This window comes from Myodes glareolus, chromosome 9 (assembly GCF_982192425.1).
Source record: "Myodes glareolus chromosome 9, mMyoGla1.1, whole genome shotgun sequence".
Classification (NCBI taxonomy): Eukaryota; Metazoa; Chordata; class Mammalia; order Rodentia; family Cricetidae; genus Myodes; species Myodes glareolus.
This window is the reverse complement of record NC_142034.1, coordinates 97,735,921-97,761,508: the sequence shown is the minus strand read 5'-3', so window position 1 is coordinate 97,761,508 and position 25,588 is coordinate 97,735,921. Positions and strand designations below refer to the sequence as shown.

General features: G+C 48.3%; 1 protein-coding gene across 1 annotated transcript in view; it reads right to left on the bottom strand.

Annotated features, from left to right (window-relative positions):
- The window catches only part of Sec14l5 (SEC14 like lipid binding 5), a 43,080-nt gene extending 17,492 nt beyond the window's left edge, over window positions 1-25,588 (bottom strand). The window contains exons 1-6 of the mRNA XM_048433135.3: window positions 25,258-25,588; window positions 24,586-24,689; window positions 5,742-5,891; window positions 4,938-5,069; window positions 4,087-4,215; window positions 2,667-2,859 (exon numbers count right to left, since the gene is read on the bottom strand). Of these exons, the coding sequence (XP_048289092.3) occupies window positions 2,667-2,859; window positions 4,087-4,215; window positions 4,938-5,069; window positions 5,742-5,891; window positions 24,586-24,648 (667 nt within the window). The 5' untranslated portion in view covers window positions 24,649-24,689; window positions 25,258-25,588. The remainder of the gene's footprint in view (window positions 1-2,666; window positions 2,860-4,086; window positions 4,216-4,937; window positions 5,070-5,741; window positions 5,892-24,585; window positions 24,690-25,257) is intronic.

The following is a 25,588-nucleotide window of genomic DNA, read 5'->3' as shown; positions in this document are numbered from 1 at the left end:
ACAGAAGTAAGGAGAAGAATTCAAACAAGGCGGGAACATACAGGCAGAAGACAGTGCAGAGGCCACGGAAGGGAGCTTCTTACTGGCTGGATGTTGCTCAGCGTGCTTTCTTATAGAACTAAGGACCATCAGACCAGGGGTGGCCCCGCCCACAATGGGCTGGGCCCTCTCCCATCAATCACTAATTAAAAAGCTTCCCAGCAGCCAGATCCTTTCAGGTAATCCTGGCTTGTGTAAAGATGACATAAAACTAACCAGCACATTTGGTGGCACTGGGTCTTTCCCACATGGCCTACACTCTGTGGCCCTCTTGACTTGTCAGCTGCCTGAGCTCTGGAGTGGGGTTCTTAGCTAGGCTGTGGAGACAACCATAAGAGCTCCAAAATCGTCTCTCTATATGGTTATCTAGATAGTTTTGAAACCTGGACGTTACCATGGGCAGGGATCTCCCCTCCCCGGGTCTCGGTGTGGAGGTGATTCTTGCACTCTGCTGAGGTTCTGACTGTTGACACGCCAGTCTTTACTTTCTGTTTGTAACATCGTATGGTGAGCACTTTCTTTACCAATAAAGACTGACTTGTCCCTAGACATGGGGGTGCACCCCTATAAATTCAGCAATTGGGAGGTAAAGACAGGAGGGTTGAGAACTAACAATCAGTTTGAGATACATGAGATAATATCTCAAAATAAATTTAACTCAAAATAAATAAATAAAGCCAGGCATGGTACTAGGTCTATACTTAGGAGGCAAAGGCAGGTTGATCTCTATGAGTTTGAGGCAAACCTGGTCTACATAGCAAGTTTCAGGTCAGCCAGAAACACATAATAAGACCCTGTCTCTAAAAATTAAAATAAGATAAAATGATGTTGTACTATGTATATAGTACATATATTTTTCATTCCTTGAGTACAAAGATGTATCACATTACTTGTAGTTAAAACACACACGTGGTATGGGAGAATTGTCTGTATTCTGTCAATCATATTTTAAATAAATGCTGATTGGCCAGGCAGGAAGTATAGGTGGGAAAACCAGACAGGAAGGAGAGGTGGACCAAAGAGAACGTGAGTATTCTGGGAAGCAGGAATCTCCCTCCGACACTCCTGCCCAGATCTCCGAAGAAGCAACATGTGAGCTGACAGCTGGAAAAGGTACTGAACCACATGGCTAACACAGACAAGAATTATGGGTTACCATAAGATGTAAGAATTAGTTAATAAGAAGACTGAGCTAATGGGCCAAGCAGTTTATAATCTTATGGACTCCTGTGTGTGATTTTCTTTGGGGCTTGCTGGCTGTGGGGTACTGGGCGGGACAGAAACCCCAATAAGCTGGCCCCTCATGTTACACATACATGTGCACATACACACACACCTGCACACCTAAGACAGGCGTAGTGATGTACACCTGTAATCCCAACACTAGAGAGGAGAAGGAAGGAGGATAGGGAGTTCATGGACATCCTCAATTCCACAGCAAATTCAGGGCCAGTCTGGGCTATTTGAGATCCTGTTTTAAAACAAAGAACTAGGGGGTTGGTGAGATGATTCATTAGGTAAAGGCATTTGCTACCAAATCAGCTGACCTGAGTTCGATGCCCAAAACCCACATGGTGGAAGGAGAGAACTAATGCCCACAAGTTGTCCTCTGGCCTCTACATATGAACTGTGGCACACACACATGATATGATTTCATATACCATATGATTTGCAGTAAGTTCTAAAGTAGACTAAAATAGCCTGCACCATGCTTGTAAGTTCGAGGTCATCCTCGGCTGCATACCAAATTCAGGTATTTGGCCAGCTCCTGTCCCAAACAATAATGATAATAATGAGCCAACATTAGTAAGGCATAGAGCATTCATACGGTACAATGAGGTGTTAGGGTGTGTGTGCCAACAGCGTTAGTGAGGACTAGCAAAGTACAAAAGGATGCCTGGCATCCTCCCACCCTTTCCATATTTTCTAAATGTGAATATGCATGTACACATGCGTGTGGAGGCGTGTGCCCCTCATGTGCCATATGCCTCAGCAAGCTTTATGAAACACAGAACTACTGACGACTCTAGGGAGAGGGAACAAAACACCATCTTTTTCTTTTGCATGTGTTCGTGTGTGCATGTGTGAATAACAGATGCATGTATATATGTGTATATGTATGTGAAGGCCAATCTCAGGTGTGGTTCTTCAGGTATCACCTCCCTTGGCTTTGTTTGAGGGAGAATCTCTCACTGCTGTAGGCCTCTCAAGACAGGACCAGTTAGTCTCGGCTGGCACATCTCCAGTGGTAAGATCATGAGTGGGCGCCCCGTGCCTGGTGGCTTTTTTAGTGGGGTCTGGAGATGCAATTCATGCAAGACAAACCCTTTATTGGCAGAACCACTTCTCTAGCCCCGACTTCTCGCTTTTCCTCTTGCAGTTCGTTTAGATATTTTGCTACCATGATCTTGCATTACTCATGCAATTAAAAATATCCTCAAATCACCAGAGGTCAGTTCCTGGTCTAGAAATAGATCGACTCTGAGAAGCAAGGGAGGAGGCTGAGTGGGTGCCAGACTGTCCCCAACCCTGGCAACCTACTGCACCTTTCCCTCTTCTCGGGGAGCCAGGCTGCGTGGCAGGCTTCCTAGAGCCACAAGTGAGGGCACAGACTTGGAGTCACCTACCATCCGCTGTGGCCATCTCAGGATCAGGGCCTGGGGCATTACTGGAGTCATCGGTCACCATGGAGCTGGGACACTGGTGCACAGCCTGGCTGTGGGCATCTTCCTCCTGGACTGGGGCAGGTGTCCAGCGGGGAATGTGAGATGTTCCCTGGGAAATGAGCTCGCTCAGGTAGTGCTCAATCACCTCCTTCCCCTGGAAGCAACAGACCCAAAGATGTCACCAAGCAAGCAGCACTGCGAGGTCACCACACCGGCTCTGAGGAACCTACATGCTCAGGTCCCAGTCCTGACATATGGCTATTGCACAGCTAAAACAGGGCTAAGGGGAGTGGAGATGAGAGAGACTAAACACAGAACAAATGCAAATAGCTCGGTTTTATATTGGTAATGTATATCACCAAAAGAAAACTGTCCGCCTGGTAAACAGGCCACTATCTGACCTGGAGTCTGAGGCCATTGAAATAAACAGTCACTTTATAGTGTTAGGAGTGAAACCCAAGGTCTCCCACAGGCTAGGTGCTCTACCACCCAACTACACCTCAATCCCTCACTGGAGGATTCCAGGCAGTCACTCTACCATTAAGCCACACCCTCAGCCCCTCACTGGCAGACTTTAGGCTGAGTTTGCACCACTAAATCCTGACTCTGGCCTCAGTGAGACTTTTCTTCCCAAGACTTGGTTCCGGGGATCGAAGCCGGGACCTCACATATGTTAGGCAAGTGTTCCATACTGAGCTATGCCTCCAGCTGTTGATCTCACTGAGTTCCTAGGCTGGCCTTGAACTTGCTGCAGCACCTCGGAGCAGTGCTGGGACCACATCAGGACGCCTCCAGAACAAGCCAGTTCTTCCCACTTGTGACCTCACTGGCGTGGTCATGACTGGTGTGGGAGAATTGTCTGTATTCTGTCAATCATATTTTAAATAACCGCTGATTGGCCAGGCAGGAAGTGTAGGTGGAAAAACCAGACAGGAAGTGGAAATGATGCAAGGAGAACAGGAGAATTCTGGGGAGGAGGAAGTTGATTCCTCCCATTCCTGCCCAGATCACCGAAGCAGCAGGATGTGAGCTGCCCCACTGAAAAAGGTACTGAGCCACATGGCTAAAATAGATCAGAAAAATGGGTTAGTCAAGATGTAAGAGTTAGCCAGTAAGAAGCCTGACCTAAAGGGCCAATCAGCATTATAACTTATAGAGATCTCCTGTGTGGTTGATTTTTCTCTGGGGCTAAACAGGCTGGGGGAACCGGGCAGGACAAAAAACACAAACAAGCAGGCCCCCTCATGTTACACATGACCCCAGTGGTCATTTCATAAATAAGAAGCCTGAGGCCCAGGGCTGCTGTCTAGCACCACAGGAACCATTGGTGGCAGAGCAGGCCTGTGCCCCTTCCTGGTGTGGCTAGCACAGCCTCACTCACCCTCTTGACGTTGGCAGCATACTGCTTCATGGCGATCTTCTCCAAGGTACTTTCAAAGCCGAAGAAGGACCGGACGTCTAAGGAGGCGGACTGCTCAAAGCAAGTCCAGTCTTCACGCTCAGGATGGACCTGCAGATGGGACGGGGCCACGGCAGGGCCTCAGGACGGGGTGCTGGGCTCTCTCCCTCTCGTGGCCACCAGAGCCTGCCATAGACAGCGCTCCCCACCCAGACAAAGATGCAAAGTCTAAGTGCGGGGAGCAAAGAGCCCTTTCTCAAGCTGGGCATGGCAGTGCACACCTATAATCCCAGCACTAGGAGGTGGGGGCAAGAAAATTAAAAGTTCCAGGCTACCCTGGTCTACATCTACATAGTGAGTTCCAGGACAGCCAGAGCTATGTAAAGAGACCCTGTCTCAAAAAAAAAAAGAAAAGAAAAGAAGAGAGAGAGAGAGAAATCACATACACAGAGATAAAATGGTGTATGTAATGCTTATATGATACAAATTATCAATATGTGTTTAGATACAGTTCGATAGTTACTATGTTATATATTAAAGACTTTAAATAGCCTCAAATGTTCATATATTTATATATGTCCACAATTAAAAGAAATCTTTGCTGGGTATGATGACTCTCACCTATAATCCCAGCACTCAGGAGGCTGAGTCAGGAGAATGGCAAATTTCCAGGCTAGCCTGTGCTACATAGTGACGTTCGGTCTTAAAAAAGGAGAGGGGAATAAAACCCACTCATGAGGGTCCAGGAGAATGTGGGGAGCGAAGATGGGAGGGACACACAGGTCCCAGCCCTGGGACAGCATCAGGGCCCCAGGTGGGCCAGGCGAGCTCACTGTGTAGCGGCAGTTTTCCTTCACGGTCACTCGGCTGGCAAAGGTTTCGTTGTGGGCATCGATCAGCAGGGTTCTCTCTCTCCAGTTCAGCACGTTTCTCTGCACGAAGACCACGTGCTCCACACCAGCAATCTGAGAAGGGAGAGCCCAAGGAAGAGGCGTTAGCTCGGAGGCCACCCACCCTGATTCCTACTCCCGCTCCCACACAGCCTGGGTCACCCCTCAGCTGGAAATTCAAGTTCCATCTCCTGTCACCCTCTAGTGTGGCCTGTGTCATCCACAGTCTAGAAACAGACACCCTGCTTTCTCTGTCATCCAGTCTTACAAGAGACACCCACCCTGGGGATAGGAGGACCCCTGCACTCGCTACCCTCCACACTGGCTCAGGCCACGCCCAACACAGAATTCGGGTCCCTTGGGCAGACTTTCAGTCTTTCTCAAATAACTCCCACCCTGAGAACCCTCAGGGCCTTAGACGCCACCACCATCAAGCCAAGAGTTCCCCCACCAACGCATCGCGCTGTTGGGGGTCCTTTGTCCTGTCACCAGTGTGGCTCGGCCCTGTCCCCAATCCCAGACACAGCACTACCACCAAGCACCTCCACTACCCAGCTGCGGCCCAAACCCTGAAACCTGCACCCTACTCTACATCCCAGGATTCTCAGCTATCCCTGATTCCCAGACCCTATGCCTGGGCTCTCCGGCTGCTAGACCTCCCGAGATCAAAAGGCTCCAGCGTCCCCATTCTACCGCAAGTGGACCCATTTCACAGCCCGCACACCGAGACCCCAGCCCCATGCCCACCTTCCGCAGCAGCCGCGGGGCATCCACACGCAGCCGGCAGCTCCGCTCCACGGTGTGCACAGCCCCATCTGTGCTTCTCCACTCGCCCAGGATTTCACTACCCAGGAAAACAGGGATGAGGGGGCAGGTGGGGAAGCGCTTCTCATAGGCCTGTGGACAGAGAGACAGTGAGTTCATGCTCTCGTCCCTAGACAGAAACACCCAGTCACGGTGACAACACACACCTCTTGACTCCAGAGCAATGATACACAGAGGCCCTGTCAGGACAGTGTTTATATTTTTCATTTATTTATTTTGGTGACATTAGGGATTGAACCCAACAGGGCCAGCACTCTAACCCTGAGCTACATCCTCAGAGCTCTTTCCTTTTTGAGGCAGGGTCCCCCTAAGTTGATCAGTTTGTCCTTGAACTCACTCTGCAGTTAAAAGCAGCCTCACATGTCTTTAATCCCAGCACTGGGGAGGCAGAGTCAGGCAGATCTCTGTGAGTTCGAGACCCAGCCTGGTCTACAAGAGCTAGTTCTAGGGCAGGTTCCAAAGCTACAGTGAAACCCTGTCTCGAAAAACAAACAAACAAACAAACAAAAACAGCAGTCTCACAGCCTTCTCAGGCAGGGGTGACAGCCTGAGCTACTAGACCTAGTTCCTAGCTCAACAATAAAAGGAATTTTTTTTACTATTTCTCAGAAAAGGTACCTGAGCCTTTCTATCTTGGGCCAGGCAGAATGGCTCCCACACAAAGATGGATTTCCAGAAAAATGAAGGCTGTTCTGCCATCCACAAGGCGTTCCTGGGAAGGCTGGCTTCAAGAAGCATGATCCTCAGGCAACCAGAGAAGTTTGGAATTTGCATTTAGGACATGGAACTCCAGATGGCACATTAAGAGAATGTCCCATGTCATATGCGTGTATATTTGTCCAGAAAAAATAATGAGTGAGGATTCTCCAAACAAGAGCTGTAATTTGGTGACCTATGACCCCATTACCACATACAAAAGCCTGCAGTCAGTGTGGATGAGAACTAAGTGCTGAGTGTCAAACCAAGTTACACAACTGCCCTACAGGTGCGAGAGAAAGAGATAGAGACACAGAGATCAGAGCGAGAACCTGATAAAACTCAACACCCCTTCCTGATTAAAAATATAACAAAAAACAAAGACCAAAAACCCAAAAAACAAAAATAACACCACCAATAAACTGGCAGCCACAGAGGAAAAACCCATAGCTAACTTCATACTCAAGGGTGAAAGACTGAATACTCTGCCCAGCAAGTCAGAAATAAGACTCAGGTGTGAGTTCTCCTCAGTTCTATTTAAAACCAAAGTTCAGGCTGGGGTCAGAAACCCTGTCTGAAAGGACGTGAAGCTACTTCTATTTATAGACTACATTATCTTACATAAAAGAAGCCTTGAAATCTATCTCTCTCTCTCTCTCTCTCTCTCTCTCTCTCTCTCTTTCTCTCTCTCTCTCTCTCTCTCACACACACACACACACACACACACACACACACACGCTCTGTCTCTCTCTCACACCACACACTGTTTCTCTCTCACACACACACACTCTGTCTCTCTCTCACACACATGCACACACACTGTTTCTCACACACACTGTCTCTCTCACACACACACATACACTCTCTGTCTCTCACACACACTCTGTCTCTCTCACACACACACTTTCTCTCTCACACACACATGCACACACACTCTCTGTCTCTCTCTCTCACACACACACTTTCTCTCGCACACACACACACACACTGTCTCTCACACATACTCTATCTCTCTCTCACACACACACTTTATCTCTCTCTCACACACATGTGCACACACACTCTGTCTCTCTCTCACACACACACTCTGTCTCTCTCTCACACACATACTCAAACACACTTTCTCACACACACATTCACACATACACGCACTCACACACACTCACAGTATTAGCACTAATAATTAAGCTCAGTAAGGTCACAGGATACAAGATCCATATATTAAGACAAATTTCAGGCTGGGAACTTAGCTCACTGATGGAGGGGATGTGGTTGGCCCTGGATTCTGCCCCCAGAATCACACAACAAAAACGACACGAATTAATCTTGTGACCATGCTGGGCATAGTGGTGGCTGCACACCTTTAATCCTTGTACTTAGCAGGCAGAGGCAGGTGGATCTCTGCGAGTTCAAGGCCAGCCTGGTCTACAGAGCGGGTTCCAAGCTACAGGAAGAAACCCTGTCTCAGAAAAACAAACAAACAAACAAACAAACTTGTGACCTTGAGCTAGGCGACACTTCCCTAATTGTGGTGTCAAAATAAAAAAGAAACTGAACTTTACTTGAGGCTTTGTGACTTTAATAGACTCCATCAGGAAAGTGAAAGGAGGGACTGGAGAAATGGCTCAGCAGTTAAGAGTACTTGCTAGTCTTACAGAGGACCCCAGTTCAATTCCCAGCATCCACATGGCAACTCACAACCATCTACAATTCCAGTTCCAGGGGATCTGATGCTGTTTGATGTATTGGCCTGAGACACATAGACAACCATGCAGGCAAAATAGTCATATACATAAAATAAAATTAAATAATCTAAAAAAATATAAGAAAGCAAAAAATGGAGTTTTTTTTTTGTTTGAAGAAACAGTTCAGAGGTTAAGAGCCGTCAGTGCTTTCAAGAGGACCTGAATCCTGAATCAGGTTCCCAGGCCCCACACTGGGTGCCTGGCAACTGCCTTCAGTGGTCTCTTCTTGCTCTGAGGACACCTGCACACACACATGAATTTACTGAAATCTGTTTTAAAGAAGAGAGAAAGGATAGCTTGCCAGGTAAAGGCACTTCCCAACAAGACTGACAGCCCGAGTTTTATTCCCAAAACTTCCATGGAAGAGAAAATCAACTCCCGCATACTCGTCACAGACATACACACAATAAATGGGGAAAGTTTAAATAAAGAATGAAAGAAAAGAAAAAAGGAATAAACAAGGTTAAAATGTGTCAGTCATGGCTGCACACCTATAATCCCAGCACTCAGTAGGCAGAGCCAGGAGAACCAACAAAAGTTCAAGGCCTGCTTGTTTTCCATTGTGAGTTCCAGACCACAAATAACACTCTGTTTCAGAGGGGGAAAAAACCCAAAAAACCTTGAATGCTTACCTATAATCCCAACACTTAGCTAATGAAGGCAGGGGGATAACCTTCTAACATGTTCGAGGCCAGCTTGAGATTCATGAGACCCAGTCTCAAAAATTAATTACTTAATAGTAGAAAAATAAATATCTGATGCAAAATGCACGTGATTATAGACATACAAATTCAATTATCAATATTGCTAGCAAGTATTTACAGTGTATGTAGAGACTATATCCATATGATATGTGTCTTTAACTATATGTGTTCTACATAATATGTTCTACATACAAGTATATAAGTAGTTTAAATATGGCACTCATTTTACATATGAACATATCATAGTATACATATGGATAGTTTAGGGGAATGGAACCTCTTGCTTCATGCGTGCTAAGCCTACATCTGCATTCTACCAGTGAGCTATGTTCCCAGTCTTATTATCAGGGGTTTTACAGTTTTTCTTTCTTTTTTTGAGAGAGAATCTCATGTAGCCTAGGTTGGCTTTGTATGGAGGGTGTGTATGGAGGATGACCTTGAACGTCTGCTCTACCTGCTGGGATGATTGGTGTGCACCACCTGGCTAGTATGGTATATTTTCAGTGTGTGTGTGTGTGTGTGTGTGTGTGATCCCATGGAATGCTTGCTTCAGTCATGATGAGTGAGGTGGCTTTAGGAAGGACACTGAACCTCTCTGTGCCATTGTAAAGGGTCACTTTGAGAACTGAGTGATGAGGGGCTAGAGAGGAGCAGTTGGGATCCTCCGTTATGGCTGTTCAGTATCTAGTTAGCTGCCACACCGATGAGCCCACCAAAGGAGTGTCCCTGAGACTGCGGTCCCTAAAACTGCTTCACACCCTGGATGGGAGCGTTTCTTCTTTCTGAGTACTGAGGTCCCCCTGAGATATGGTGAGAGTGGCTAGAGAAGACCCCCAAGCTATCAAGTGTTCAGAGATGGCAGCACCCTGTGCCTTTCTAGATGCTTCCAACCAGACTCGGCTCTTAGCCTGGCACAACCCATGTGCCCCAAACCTGAGACCAACACAAACTCCAGAAATAGTGGCAGCATCAGAGGACAGTAACCTCCTGTCTGTCCTTTCAGCCCCTGGGATGGAGACACCACCCTGGCCCGGAAGGAGCAGGGGCCTCGGGACTCACAGAAGGGGCTAGAGGCCAATGAGGCCATTCTTCCACTGGGGAGGCACAGACATGGTCCCGCGGAGTGCCAAGCAAACACCCATCGCTAATATATGTGGCACACACCCTGGGACTCCTGGCTTCTGGGGCAACAGCATATTCTCCATGGCAGGAATGAAGACCTTCTAAAGGGATGTCTTGGGCGGGGAGCCCATGAGGCCTGAACCCTATGCAGAGAACCAAGGCAACTGAGGATGCTGAGGGCGGGGAAAATAGTCTTCCCCAGGAATGGGCACACCAACTGGTTATGGTTATTCAGTGCCAATGGTCAAGCCTGAAAGCATATACACCAGACACATTATATAGACCAACCAGGTTGGTTTTATATATTTAGGAAGATACATGTATATACATATGTATAAACAATGAAAAAAGAGGTCATGAATTTGAAAGGGAGCAAGGATGAGTATATGAGAGGTTTGGAGGGAGAAAAGGAAAGGGGAAAAGATGTGATTATATCATAATATCAAAAATGAAAGCATTAAATTTTTAAAAAGAGAGACACTTGCACCCCTCTCTTTGACTATCGACATGATGGTCTTCAAGAAATTAGAATTTTCCCAGGAGCCTCATATAGAAGGAGAAGACCGAAGCCTGGTGCCAGTAAAAGGGGGGACTTGTCTCCCAGGAACAGATGACACCATTCTGACAAGCTGTCAAACCACCTTGCAGGAGCCATTAGAACCCAGAAAGTGATGGGTGAGCAATGTGTGGGGCCAGACTTGGTCAAGACAGCCTAGCCACATAGACCTCTTGCCTTCTACTTAAACCCAAACCTGATGTCAAGGCACCAAAGATGGGCTGGGAGGGGTGGTCTCTGTTGTGGAATAATCTTTTTGTACACCATGAAATGTGTCACTCTGGTTGGTTTAATAAAAAGCTGAACAGCCAATAGCTAGGCAGGAGAGAGGATGCCGGGAAGAAAGTGGAGACGCAGAGCAGGCAGGATGGGCAACATGGAGATGGGGTAATAAAACCATGAGGCAGGAAGTAAATTAATAGAGATGGGTTGATTTAAGTTATCAGAGCTGGTTAGAAACAAGCCTGGGCTAAGCTGATCTTTCATAATTAATAATCAATCTCTGTGTTATTATTGGGGAGCCGACGGTCCCAATGAAAACCCATCTAAAGGTCACTGGGCCTCTTTGTTTGTTCTTCTTCCAGGTGTGACCACAGTGAAGAACCCCCCTCTCTCCGCTTTTCACTGTTATGTTTCTGTTCAACAGGCTCATTGAAGATGAATAATCGAGCCTACCCGTTAGAGCTGCTGGGTCCCAGCCTCTGGCTCCAACAGCCCAACGTGACAGGCAGGCTGCTGAGGGAGACACTTGAGAACCGTGTGTCCCACCACCCAGAACAGGCGTTTCCCCTCTAAGCATGGCTGCGGAGCAGATAGTATAAGAGACTGCAGGGGCCCTGGGCAGCCGCCTGCTCCCAGCTCGCCCAAACAAGACCCTTCTCTAGGCTTGAAACAAGGTAGTGTCCAGAACACAGTGACAGCCCAGGGTGGTATGACAAGCTGACTCCTCCTCAGGCACCAAATGCAGGAAGGAGAGTGGGGCTGGCTTAGACTCCACCTCCCCTCTGAGTAGCTGCTACAGAGGAGAGTGGTCACCATCTCCATCAGATCAGCTGGGCCTGCTTGCAGGAGCAGTCACTGCCCATTAGGCTGGGGAGCCTTTGACACTTTCTCACGGGAGGAGGGAGTGGGGAGGATCATTGGCCCGACCACGCCTTCTGCGATTTGAATGCAGCTCTGCCAGAAGTTCATGTGGGGTCTCAGATGTGCTAAAGAATATGGTGTCTATAGTTTAACTGACAGAAGATCTCCAGCTCCGAGGCTACGAGGGAGCCTTCATCCTCACTGCGGTCACCTTCCGGTGTGGTGTCTTCGGGGTCATACACACTCCTACGAGCAATCCCTCACCCGTGCTCTGAAGTAAGCCCAATGAGCTCATCGGTTCCCCATGTGGAACTTCGGTGGCATGGTACTTTGGTTCACCGTTGAGACCTTATTGGGGGGTGGGGGTGGATGTTGTTTATATCTCCCCGGGGAAGGAATGCTCTCAACACCAACAGATGTGACATCTGGGAAGCGGGCAGAAAGTGACCCCTGCACGAACTCAGGCAGACCTGGTTTCTGCTGCCTCCTAACTAGGGGACCTCGGGTAAGTCACTGGTTCTCTCAGAGCCTCCATTGATCCATCTCTAGAATGAGGTGGCTAAGTTCCTGTATCACCAGAGCTCAGCAAGGATGTCACTGAATGAGAGTCAAGTAGGGCTGTCATACAGCAAGTCTGGACTGTGCTCCTCCGGCGGCGAGCTCTCTTCCGTCCCATCCTTGGGAGGATGTCTTCTTTTGACTAATTCGGAAGCCAGAGCTCACTGATTCACTGACTCATTGATTCACCCCAGGTCACACAGAATGAAATGATGAATTTGGACTTGAATCCAGAGTACCCAGCCCCCACTCTCCTCCAGGAACCCCTTGCTCAGCACTTGCTCCCGTGGGAGGCTCAGAAACAGAACCAGACATTGTGCTCCGGGCCTGTCCAGCCACATCTTTCCCTTTTCTGCCCTAAGTCTTCCCATTCCTGCAAGGCCGTGGCCGCACCACCCCCTGGCTTGGACTATTGTCAAGTCCCTGCTGCCACTCTAGAGAAACAAGTGGACAAAGGAGCAAGCCCTGGACTAGGGGCAGCTCCATTAAGAAAGTGCTTGCCTTATACCTTATAAGCACAAGGGTTGACTTTAGTTCCTAAGAATCCATGTAAAAGAAGCTGGGCAAGATGGTACATATTTGCTATCCTAGTGATTAAGAGATGGGAGGTGGAGACAGGTGGATCCCTGGGGCTCACTGGACAACCAGTCTAGCTTCTATTGGCTGAGTTCTCCTCCAATGAGAGATCTTGTCTCAAAAAATGAGATGGGCAGCACCTAAGGAACAAGAGATTGACCTCTGGCCTTTACATATGTAACTGTAAGTGTGCAAAGACTCTCTTTCTGTCTGTCTGTGTGTCTGTCTCTCTCTCTCTCTCTCTCTCTCTCTCTCTCTCTCTCTCTCTCTCTCACACACACACACACACACACACACACACACACACACACAGACCCCACATTCCTTATTTTGGCATCCAGGTCCATCGACCCACCTCCCACTCAGCCGCCAACCCTGTTCCAGCCACACTAGCCTTGCTAGCTCTGAGCCACACCCAGCTTGTCCTGCACAGGACCTTGCACCGGTTGTCCCCATGCTTGAAAAGCTCATCTACTGGATGACTGAGAGAGTGGGAGGTATGAGTCACCAGGACTTTCTGGAGGGAGCTACCCTTCTTCCAGGGATCCATCCCGGGCATCTTCCCCCATAGCTGCCTCCTTTCCATCCTTTGGTTCCATTCATTTCCTCGACAGCTCTTATCAACACGCTAGTGATAGGCGTGTGTGCGTGTGCGAGTTAATACTTCATTTGTATTTTAATAAATAAACCTTCCTGAATTCAGAGAGTAAAAGAGTCACACTGGTCAGCCTTACAGACCAGAAAGATGTGACACACACCTTTAATCCCAATAGCCACACTAGTTTGCCATAGAAACTGGGTGGTAGTGGTGCATTCCTTTAATCCCAGCCCTAGAGAGGAATATAAGATGGGAGGAGACATCTCTCACACACAGTCTCATTCTGAGACTCCTGGAGGCAGGATCGCTATTTCGGAGTGAGGTCAAGGTAAGAGTCAGTGACTGACTGTATTGCTTTTCTGACCTTCAGGTTGAACCCCAATTCCTGTTTCTGGGTTTTTATTAATCAGTTGTGTGTGTGTGTGTGTGTGTGTGTGTGTGTGTGTGTGTGTGCGCGCGCAGCGCGCGTGCGCGCATGAGTGTCTACACATGGAAGTGAGGTGTTATCACAACCTGCTTCCCACAGAAGTCCTCTGCCCCATCCCTGGCTCCATCCCCGGCACACAAATAGCAATGCAATCAGGGAACTCATATCACCATGTCAAGGCCCGAGAACCACCTGAATGGCATCCAGGGAGAGAGGACAGGCCACAGACTCAGCACCACAGCTATGGATGGCCTGCTTCCCATGGGGGAAAATTCCATCTGGAGACCTCAGATAACAAGTTTTGGGGATGCTGACTAGCAGCAGGTGGCTCTCAACAACTGTAAAATAAAGGGCTCCATCTTCACCCAGAGGCCCCCAGAGCTCCAGTGCAATGGGGGAGGTAAACAACCCAAAGCTACTTGCCAGTGTCGAGGACAGTGGCCACCAAGGAACGCTGTGCACCGCTGTTCCTCTTTCAGAGTACTAACCTCAGGGAGCAGCAGTATGGAAGCCTGGTGTCCCCCATCACATTTCTATGATACTCCCCTTCCACAGATGTGTAAGTGTAGGCCAGGGAAGTCAGAGGACTAGCCTGGCGAGAGGGCGCTCCACCACTGAGCCACTCCTTCCTGCCTCTCATATTTCACATTCTCATCCTAAAGCTGGGAAAACAGGATGCTACTCCAATTGCAGAATGATAAGTCACTCCTTCCTATCCCAGGGCAGGAACTAGAGGGCCCTTGCCTTTTCACAGGAGAATGTTCGAGAAGGTGGTCACTGCCCAGAAAATCTTGCTTGAGTTCCTAGTATTGAGTCCCGAGAAGGCATGTGTACAGTGCAGCTGTTGGCTGTCGCTGTGGCAACATGAACAGTGAGCACTGAGGGTCAGGATGAAACATTCCAGGCATTTCACATTACCCTTTCCAACAATCCGAGGAAGTAGGCAGTAATCGTGTGGGTACAGAGAACCCAAAGTTCAGAGAGACTGAGCCACTTGTCCACAGTCACACAGTTTGTGAGGAGAGAAGCTGACATTTGACCCTCTGGCCGCTAAAAGTATGGGTTCTAGGTTCTTGCATTGTGTTACCCCTCAAACCAAATGGTCCCCCATGTGCACACGCACGCACACACACAAACAGACCGCAAACACAAACACACACACACCACATACACACAAACATATACACACCATAAACACACACGGGGAATGGTATAAACTCATGTTTTAGACCATGCAGCCCTGACACTCCCATCCCATGGCTTCTTAGACAGTCACTCAATTGCGTGGGAGTGTGTCTGCCCTCCCAACTCAGCCCATGTAATGAGCCTGTCTGAGGGTCCATTGAGCTATCCCTGTATCCCCTTCCCATGCTGCGCTCAGAAAAGGAAGAGAAGTTCAAATGCTGGCTCAGCGCGTGACAGGGTGGCTTAGCACTGTCCTCACCAGTGGATCACAGGGCCTGCCTATGCCGCAACTGCTCACAGAACCTCGGTCCCTGCCAGGGGCCTCAGCCACCAGCTCATGTCCCCATACTTGGCCTGGACACTTACTAAGGAAGCCTGTGCCTGTTCAGACCAAATAGGCATGTGGTGTGGCCTTATGGGGTCACAGGGTGACAGGAGAATCAAGTTACAGCCTCTTTGCCAGGTCACCACCTGGCAGGGGAGGGAGGGTGCTGAACAACCGGGCTTGTCTGCTCGGCAAAAGAACAGGTCCAAGGCCCAGAGCCCGTCCAGGCAAGGCCACATCCTATGGGACCCATTCTGCAGAATGAGACCCACATCCTTAGTGGGTAGAGAAGGAAGACCGGAGTCTAGCAGTCCTGCATTCCTGGCTGGATGCCCACCTCCAGGCAACAGAATTCTGATACAACTTCCCCTAACTATGGCTTGAATCTTTAACAGCCTCCTCTCCCACAAAAGGCACGTTTTTGAGTGAGTTTCACTTGGTCACCAGTGAAACACTACTGAGAGATGATGAAGTCTATAAAAGCCAATGCCTGGGCAGGATATCAGGTAAGGGCTCCCACTGTTCTTCTAGAAGATCTGAGTTTGGTTCCCAGGACTCACATTAGGTGCTTCTCAACTGCCTGGAACTCGAGTTCTGAGGGAGCCAATGCCTCTGGCCTCCATGAAGCACCCACACTTACGTGTACATACACACATGCACATGCAAACACACATACACGGTGGTGGGGGGGTTATGGGTTAGGAGTGCAGGGTCAGTGAGATGGCTCAGCATGATGCGGGAGAATTGTCTGTATTCTGTCAATCATGTTTTAAATAAATGCTGATTGGCCAGTAGCCAGGCGGGACAACCAGACAGGAAGTAGAGGTGGGGCAAGGATGACAGGAGTATTCTGGGAAGAAGGAAGCTCTTTCTGTAGTCCTGCCCAGACATTGAAGAAGCAGGATGTAACCTGCCCCGCTCAATAAGGTACTGAGCTAACATAGATAAGAATAATAGGTTAATATAGGACATAAGAGTTAATATAAAGCCTGAGCTAATGGGCCAATCAGTTTATAATTTATGTAGGACTCTGTGTGATTGTTCTTTGGGATTTACCGGCTGTGGGAACTGGGCAGGACAGAAACCCCAACGAGCAGGCCCTCATGTTACATCAGCAGGTGAAGGTGATTGCTGCTAAGAGTCCTGAGATTGATCCCTCCCCAAAGTGCCCATAAAGTAGAAAAAAACTGACTCAGAGTTGTCTTCTAACTTCACACTTGAGCCATGGTATGAGCACTACCCCCTCCAATAACATAAACAAACAAACAAAGTACAAACATTAATAAAACTTGGATGGAGCTGAGTGAAATGAAACCACGCACAAAAGGGAAAACACAATGTGACTCCCTCCCTTCGAGACACCTAGAACAGTTTGGTTTGTAGACCAAGCAATGCGGAGGGCCTCCAGGGCAGTGGTGGAGCGAGAGGTGTTTTGCAGGTAGTCTCAGCTGGGCGGTGAGAGGCCCCTGGGGGAGCAGGTTGCCCAGCAATGCATTTGTCCTTAACGTCACTGACAGTAGAGATAAAGCAGTTGCCATGGTGGGGCTTTGTTTTGTTGCTGTTGTTTATGGAGCGGAAGCTGGAGCCCATTTAGCACATGCTCTGCCACTGAGCAGCAGCCCAGCCTGCGGCAGTGAACTTTGTGTGTACTTCACTGTGAGCGACAGGCACATGCTTCGGACAGCATGTCTCAGCACCAGGAACGTTTGGTCTCTGCACCAACGTCTCTATGTCTGTGCTGTTGACTACCCAAGCAGGTAGCACACAGCTACCACCCCAGCACCTAGAAGCTGGGTCAGGAACTCAAGACCAATCTTAGCAGCATATTTCATTATTGGCTGCATATTGCATTTGAGCCTTGGCTACATGAGAGTTTGAGGGGAGGGAGACAAAAAGTGCTAGAGAGGGGGCTGGAGAGATGGTTTGGCTGTTAAGAATATTGGCTGCTTTTACAGATGACCAAGATTTGGTTTCCAGCTCCCACATAGTAGCTCACAACCATCTATAATTCTAGTTTCAAGAGAGTTAACACCCTCTTCTGACCTCTTTGGGCACCAGGCATGCATGTGGTATACACACACACACAAACACACACACACACATACACACACACACACTCCAGCTAAAACACTCATACATAAATTAGTAATTTTAATTTAAAAAATGTGGGTTTTTTGTTTTTGTTTTTTAAATGCCAGACATGATGGCACAGGACTATAATCTCAGAACACAGGAAACAGAGGCAGGAGAACAGAAACAAGTCCAAAGCCATCCTGGTATCGTGATATTCATAAGGGTACCAGGCCAGCCAAGAGCTACAGAGCAAGACTCTGTCTCAAGAGATAACCTTTAATCCCAGCCCTCAGAAGGCAGAGACAGTGAATCTCTATTAAGTGTGAAGCCAGCCTGGTCTACACAGAGAAACCCTGCTCGAACAAATAAACAATAAAGATAAATAAAGAGAAACTGGGGAGATGGCTCAGCGGGTAAGAAAATGCAAGCATAAGAATCTGAGCTAGAATCCCAACACCCAGCACGGTTACTGGCAGAGAAAAGAGGCTCGCTGGTGCTTACTAGCTCTAAATTAAGTGAGAGACCTGTCAAGGCGGAGAAAATGGACACAGGTGCACAGCCAGACACCATACTGTACCCACAAAGAAAAGAAAGAAAGCTTTACCACCAGACAGACATGGTATCACCTTCCAGAAAGTTCTTTAATAAAAGAAAAAGACCCTTAAAAACAGCTATACAAGTCAACAGAATGACGCATTTCTGTAACAAAAGCAATCAGTGATCTAGTGCCTTTGGGAGCTAATGCATGCAGAAAGGAATGATGGCCAAGGACCTTCTCATGTCCTGCCTGCCTCTGACATCAGGAGACTCTGCTGGGTAGTTGATAGGGATTGCCTAAATCAGGGTTCACCACCAAGGCAGAATTGCTTCCCTTCATCAGTTAGCAACCAGATCAAATGATGCCCCAGGGAACTCATTTAATCTCACTTAAATAAGGCCCCAGCTGCTTTATTAAAAGGATATCCACAGCAACCAGTCCACTGGAACTGCTTTTGGCCTGTGCTGCAAGAGTATCCGGCTCCTTATTAATGATCCATTTGCTCAATTACATGCTGTGTATCAATACAGCACGGTCAAGGTTTTAAATATTTTAACACTAAATTGCAGGGGGATGGAATGACGTCTCTACAACCTGTGGGAAATCTACTGCTTACAAAATTCCACTTTATGCTGTCTCTCCTCCTTACATTTGCAGAATCAAAGGGGATTTGGAACCCAAGACAACCTGGGACAGTGGCCCACACAAGAAAGGACAAGGTCATTTCTGAATCCTCCGGGCCAAGGGTTTGATCATGGTTTTACCAAATGTCACACGTAAACTCAATCTACGGAGTGAAGCTCTCTAAATTTTGGTCCCAGTTCTGCTGTGTGCTGGGTGTTACTGACACAGGACAAAATGACACCAAAAGTTAAAGGAACATAGTGTTAGGTTTGTATGGGGGCAGGGGCTCAAAAGGACACAGAAGATTCCTGAAGAATAAGGAATTTACTACAAGAGTTACAAACTCTGTGGACAGCCAGAGTGGCAACAATACGGTGAACGTTCTGCAGAGTTCAGGCTGCAGCTCCAGAGACAGGCAGCATGGTGGAGTCCCAGCAGAGGAGGGAGCTTCTTCTGCTTCAGAGCAAGCCAGCAGCCAGGCTCTCTGCTTCCCAGGCAGGAGCAGGGAGGGGAGAGAGTGAGGAACACAATATGTGCCCTTTGTGTAGGTGCACTTCCCAAGTGAGATAATAGACATGTCCCAGGAGGGTGCCCGTCCGTAGGTATCTGCGAGGGGGCTTGGCAGTGGGATTCTAACACTACATCCTCACACACAGGAAGGGGGAAAAGTCTCTCACCCTGGAGTCTGAGGTTTGTTTCCTAGGACTGGGTCAAGAAACTTCAATGCAGCTCAGAAAGCCAAAATCTCGTTCAGAGAGAGTTGTGTCTTGTTAAAGATGTCTCTAATGAGAATGTGAGAGTGGGTACCGAGCATGAAGCCTTAAGTTTCATCCCCAGCCCCTCATTTAAAAACAAGGAGCTTCAGGTTCGGTGAAAGCCTGTCTCAAATAAAGGTGGGTGCCTTGCTCTGTCTCTCTCGGCCTGTGTACATGAAGCAGGAGCTAGGGCTGCCTCAAAACTTCCCTTTATCCTTCTGTTTAAAATTATATCAGAAGCCAGGCAGTGGCGGCGCACGCCTTTATCCCAGCACTTGGGAAGCAGAGGCAGGCAGATCTCTGTGAGTTCGAGACCAGCCTGGTCTACAGAAAGAGTTCCAGGACAGGCTCTAAAGCTACACAGAGAAACCCTGTCTCAAAAAAAATCAGATCATCCTATTATAGTATTATTCATTGTGTAAATTGCCTAGTCATAAAATAAAAACTTTAAGGGGCTATAGAAGTGTTCAGCAGTGAAAAAGCATGTAATGCTCTTCTAGGAGAACCCAGTACTGTTCCCAGCACCCATGTCAGGAGACTTACAACCACCTGGAACTCCAGCTCCAGGGAGGTTGATGTCTCTGGACTCCACAGACACCTACACACATGTCTGCATGCTTACCCATGGACACACATGCACACACATAATTTAAAATACAATTATCTTTTATAAGTCATTACTGGATGCTGTAGTGCACTTCTAATCACAGCACTTGTGAGGCAGAGGAAGGCAGATCTCCATGAGTCTGAGGTTAGCCTGGCTTACCTAGCAAGTTCTGGGCCAAGTCAAGTCTATATATAAGACCCTGTCCCCCAGAATTCCCACAGAAAAGTATTGAAAAAGGGTTTTAATAAAATAAAGGTGGAGAATGATTAAGGAAACATGGTACCTGACAGCAACCTCTGGCCTTCTCATACACATGCATGTACATGTATACATCCACACTGTATATACATATACCACACACATACATAAACACACACCAGTCCCTCTCTCTCTCTTTCTCTCTCTCTCTCGGTTTTTCGAGACAGGGTTTTTCTGTAGCTTTTGAAGCCTATCCTGGAACTAGCTCTTGTAAACCAGGCTTTGAACTCACAGAGATCCACCTGCCTCTGCTTTCCGAGTGCTGGGATTAAAGGCATGCACCACCACTGCCCGGCTTTCTTTCTCCTTTTAAAGGTCTCACTATGTAACCAAAGCTGGACTTGAATCTGTTGTCTTCCTGCCTTAGCCAGTCAAATGCACGAGCCACCATGCCCAGCTTAAAATGTCCAAACTCTCTCTTTGTGTGTGCATGCGTGTGTTCATGTGTGTATGAATAGGTGTGTGTGTGTGGACATCAGAAGTTGATGGCAGTGTCTTTCTCCATTACTCTCCATTTAATTTTGAGGCAGAATTATTCACTTAGCCTGGAGTTCCGTGTGTCTCTACTAGGCTGACTGAGCAGTGAGTTTTGGAGATCTGCCTGTTTCTGTACCCCCTCCTGAGGGTTAGAGGTGCACACTATTGTACCCAGCTTTTATGTGAGTGCAGGGGAGTTCTAACTCAGGTCCTCATAGCTACACAGCCACAGCAAGCTCTTTTACTCACTGAGTCATCTCCGTGGCTCAAATCTTTTAAAACAGTCTCCACACTTAGGATGCTGAAGCAGGAGTATTGCTGTGAGTTCCAGATCAGCCTGAGCTACAGCCTGGGTGAGATCCTATCTCAAAATAAACTCAATCAGTTAGAACAATGAGATGGCTCAGTGGGTAAAGGTGTCTGTGGTAAGACTAAAGACCTGAGTTCAATTCCCAAAACTCACATGGTAAAAATAAATAAATAAATAAAAGCAAAACAAAAACAAACAAAAAAACCCGAATCCATACAAATTTCCTGACTTCCACATAAATTCACGTTCTCAGCATCTCTCTCTTTCTAAAATAGTGTAATAGAATCTTTTAGAAACCTTTCTGGAGCGATAGTGGTTGAAAGCACGTACTGCTCTTCCAGAGGACCAGGGTTCAGTCACCAGTACCCACATCAGGTGCTCACAGTAACCCGCGACTCCAGTTCCAACATGCTCTGGCCTCAGTGGGCGCCTACATGCATAAGATGCATGTAAATTCATGCAGGCATACATACATGCATACACATAAATAAGTATATGAATTAATCATTAAAATGTTTAGAAATCAGTCAGAAAATCAATTGTTTTTCAGTTTCTGCTGGTGGGCTTTTGAAGCGTGAAGGGGTGATTCAGTGTCCCATACACTTCTGTTAAACAGACACCAGCTGGCCAGCAGCTCCCCAGATGCCTGGAGGCAGCTGAGTTCGTCCCCAGTGGTCCAACCTGGAACCCACGCCGAGGACGAGTACCAGCTGAGGGACAAAGAGTGGCATTAAGGGCAGAAAAACCCCTTTGTGCCTCCAGAGCCACAAGTTCCGCTTAGTTATGTAGCTATTTGAGGGACAATAGTGTGTTGTCAACGTTAGCAAAGTGTCTTTGTCTGTGGAGAAGCTGCAGATCTGGATACAGACAAGAACAGGACGGAAGAAGAGAGGCCATGGCTGTGGCCACCTTCTAGAGAACTCTTTGAAAATGACTCAATGCAATTTGCTGTTTGTTTGTTTGGTTGGTTGGTTTGGTTTTAGAAACAGTGTCTCTATGCAGCCCTGGCTGACCTGTTACTCTCTATGTAGACCAGGTTGGCTTCAAACTCACAGAGATCATCCTGCCTCAGACTCCCAAGTGCTGGAAATTCACTATTTGAAAACCTTCCTTTAAAAAAAAAATCGGGGGCAGAGGAGGCTTGAGATAGTGTCACACATGGCTCAGGCTAGCCTTGTAGCTCACAATGATTTTGGTCTCCTGAGTCTTGCCTCTGCCTCTACTGCTAGGGTAGGCATGTACCAACCACATCTGATTGCGAATTTTTTTATAACCTAGGCATGATAACCTGAGTTTACATTTATTAGGCCCACACAGCAGATCATTTTCCACCTTACAGACAGGTGTCTTGGTTTCATGACTGAATGCCCTGGTTTCAAAACAACCCCAGAAGGTGAGGACAGGCTCTCTCTTCTACTCAGTGAGCGAGTGGGTTCTGAAGCTTACAAAGCATGAGTAGCCAGGAGCGGTAGAGGACTTAGAGTCACCCACCGTTACCCCTCAGAGATGTCTTCAAATGCTTAAATTACATTTACTGTCGGGCGGTGGTGGCATGCGCCTTTAATGCTAGCACTTGGAGACAGAGACAGGCAGATCTCTGAGTTCAAGGTCAGCCTAGTCTACAAAGCTAGTGCCAGGACAGGCTCCAAAGCTACACAGACAAACCTTGTCTCAAAAAACCAAAATAATAATAATACTTTTTCTATTTGGGAGGCTGTGCATGTGGAGTTCAGAGAACAGCTTGCGGAAGCTCGTTCTCTTCTTCCAGCATTTGGGTGCCAGGGATGGAACTCAGGTCCTCGGGTCTGAAGGTAGGCACCTTTACCCAATGGGTCATCTCAGCAGACTTTTCTCCTTTACATGGCATCTTCAAATAGCTCAGGCTAGCCTCAAACTCATGACAAGATGAGGATAATCTAGCCTCCCGCCTCTAACCTTCTGTGCTGGGATTATAGTTGAGCACCATCATATGAAGTTATGAGGTGCTGTGCACTGAGCTCAGGGCTTTGTTCATGCTGGGAGAGCACGCCTCCAATGAGATACAGCCTTTCATCTGGTTGGTATTTTTCACCTGCTTGGTATGGAGTGAGCTCTGTGCTGGGATGAACACACACACACACACACACACACACACACACGAGTTAATCACCATGACAACCTTATGCCAGAGTGGGCCATGAAACAATGTGGATCTAGTGCTTCTGACCAAAGTGACTGAGTCTCACCCTCTGGAGTCACAGCCCCATGGCAAAGAAGGGGAATCAACCCTACAGCCTGCCTGGACAAGAGTCACAGTAAGAGCCAGAATTCAAGGCTCATTTCCTCTTCATCAGAGCCTGCTGTAGGAGCTTGCAGATAATGGCTTACTCAATCCACAGGCATCACCATGATTTGGAAAGCCAGGGATGCCCACTTTAAAGACAGGCAGCAGAGGGTTGGTTGGGAGTGAAGTAACCCACATTACCAACCTCCCACCCTGGGAACCAGTCATGTGTAAGGATGCCTCCTGTGGGCCTTCATCGTTTATCTGACTAGGAAAACAGAAGCATGTGGGCTCATAGAGGTGGACCAAACAGGAAACCTGCGCATAGCCACCAGCTGAGATGGGATCTTACAAAGAAGGCTGGGGTTAGCAGTAGGGGTGGGGTGCAGCAGACTGGGGAGACACTGGTGTTTAGGACACTTCGGCACTCATTCATATGATGAATGAATATAGTCTACTACTATATTGGGCCACATTCGTAGCTGTCCTGGGACACATGAAGTCCATGGGCCACAGGTTGGACACACTTGCAAGATATTTCAGTTTAATTATTTATAAAACCTTGTTTCCCCCCCCCCGTGTGTGTGTGTGTGTGTTCCCCCTCTTCTCTCTCTGTGTGTGTATGTGTGTGTGTTTGTGTGCCCGTGCTAGCTTGGCAAGCATTCACCACTGTGCTTTGCTTTCAGCTCTAGATCTTGTGTGATTTCAGGGCGTGCCATGTCACAGGTACCTACTATGTGTCAATCATGTGGCTTCCGGGACCACCAGTCACTTCTGTTACTCTCCACAAGCCTGTAGCACTGCCCCCATTTCTCCAAGGAGAGACTGAAGCTCCAGGAGGCAGAGTGATGAAACCCAGAGAAGGAATCCAAAGCATGCCCCAGCTCTGGCCTCAGTGCAAAGATCTGATCCAGGAGGCACCCAACTGCCTTCCTGTAAGACACTCAGACGTATGGTGTCTACATCCTCAGACTGGGAGGCTACATCTCCATCCCCTGTTTTTGTTTCTATGTAACCCAGGAGGACTTTGAATTTCTGATCTTCCCGCTTCAGCCTCTCATATGCTGGGATTACAGGCACATACCACCGCATGAGATCTTGTATTCTATCTGCGAGGCAGTGTTCCAAGAGTCATGACAGATGGAAGGGGGTGGCCAGGCAAAGAAGTCAGGGCAGCTGAATAGTTCAGCAATTCTTTCCCATTCCATAGTCTGAAATGCCCCCTCTCCTTCCCACCATAGCTGACCTCCAGTCGCAAGAGGGACCGAGAACCAGGAGTCACTCACCGCCATGACCAGCTCGAATGGATACTTGTACACTCGGACAGGAGACTGGTATTTTTGCACCATGTTCAAATTCAGACACCACCAGGACAGGGTGAGCACAGAGCCTGGGAACAAAGCGTTACTAGTGAGGTGGCAGCTCCCGATGCACGAAGAACAGATATGATTGCCAGCGGCTCCAGGCCAGGTACCAGTCTACTACCCACCACCGCTACCCGCACTCACCTCTGAGAGCAAGCCTTGCCATCGCCCCATCCCCACTCTTCCAGAGCCCTCCATAGGTACCCTCAATGCCACCCACTCAAACAGGCACATGCATTTCAACTCTTCCATTCCCACGATTGTCCTCGCATGCTCTCCCCATGGCTTGCCGTGCATATCCTGCCCTATTGCCCACCCGCCACCCCCAGTATTTTTGTGCCTGCCGGTTCATGTTCCTGCATAATACCCTGAAAATGCACCCTTCTGTACATTTCTCCTGCACTCCACGCCCACACAGAACAGACCTTGTACACGCAGTACAGAACTTTGCACAGGCACTCTGCTCTCTGTAGCAACTACGCGCACACACACACGCACGCACACACACTATTCCCCAGGTGCATACAGTGCGCACCCACACAAAGCTATTCAAACATTCTATAAAGCACGCGCAGGCCCCACAGTCCCGCTCACCCTTGGAGCTGTTGGAGACACAGCACAGTACTCTGGCACCTGCTTGACCAGGGAGCTGAGCTCGCCAGAGTCCCAGCAGACACCTTGCCCGGAGCACAGAGCCTTGGAGCTCAACAGCCTCAGCCTGGTACCAGCCTCTTGCTCAATCCTACATACGCGGTGGCCAGCCCGCAAAAGAAGGACCAGAGCGGTGACAGACGTGTCCCGCCTGGAGAGCTCCAGGACCCGGGACAGCGGGAGAACTTAGCTTGACTTGGCCCCGCCCCTAGAGGTTTATCTTGCTCCTTGATTGGTCTGGTCCCAACCCACACAGGCCAAACTCTGCCCGCTG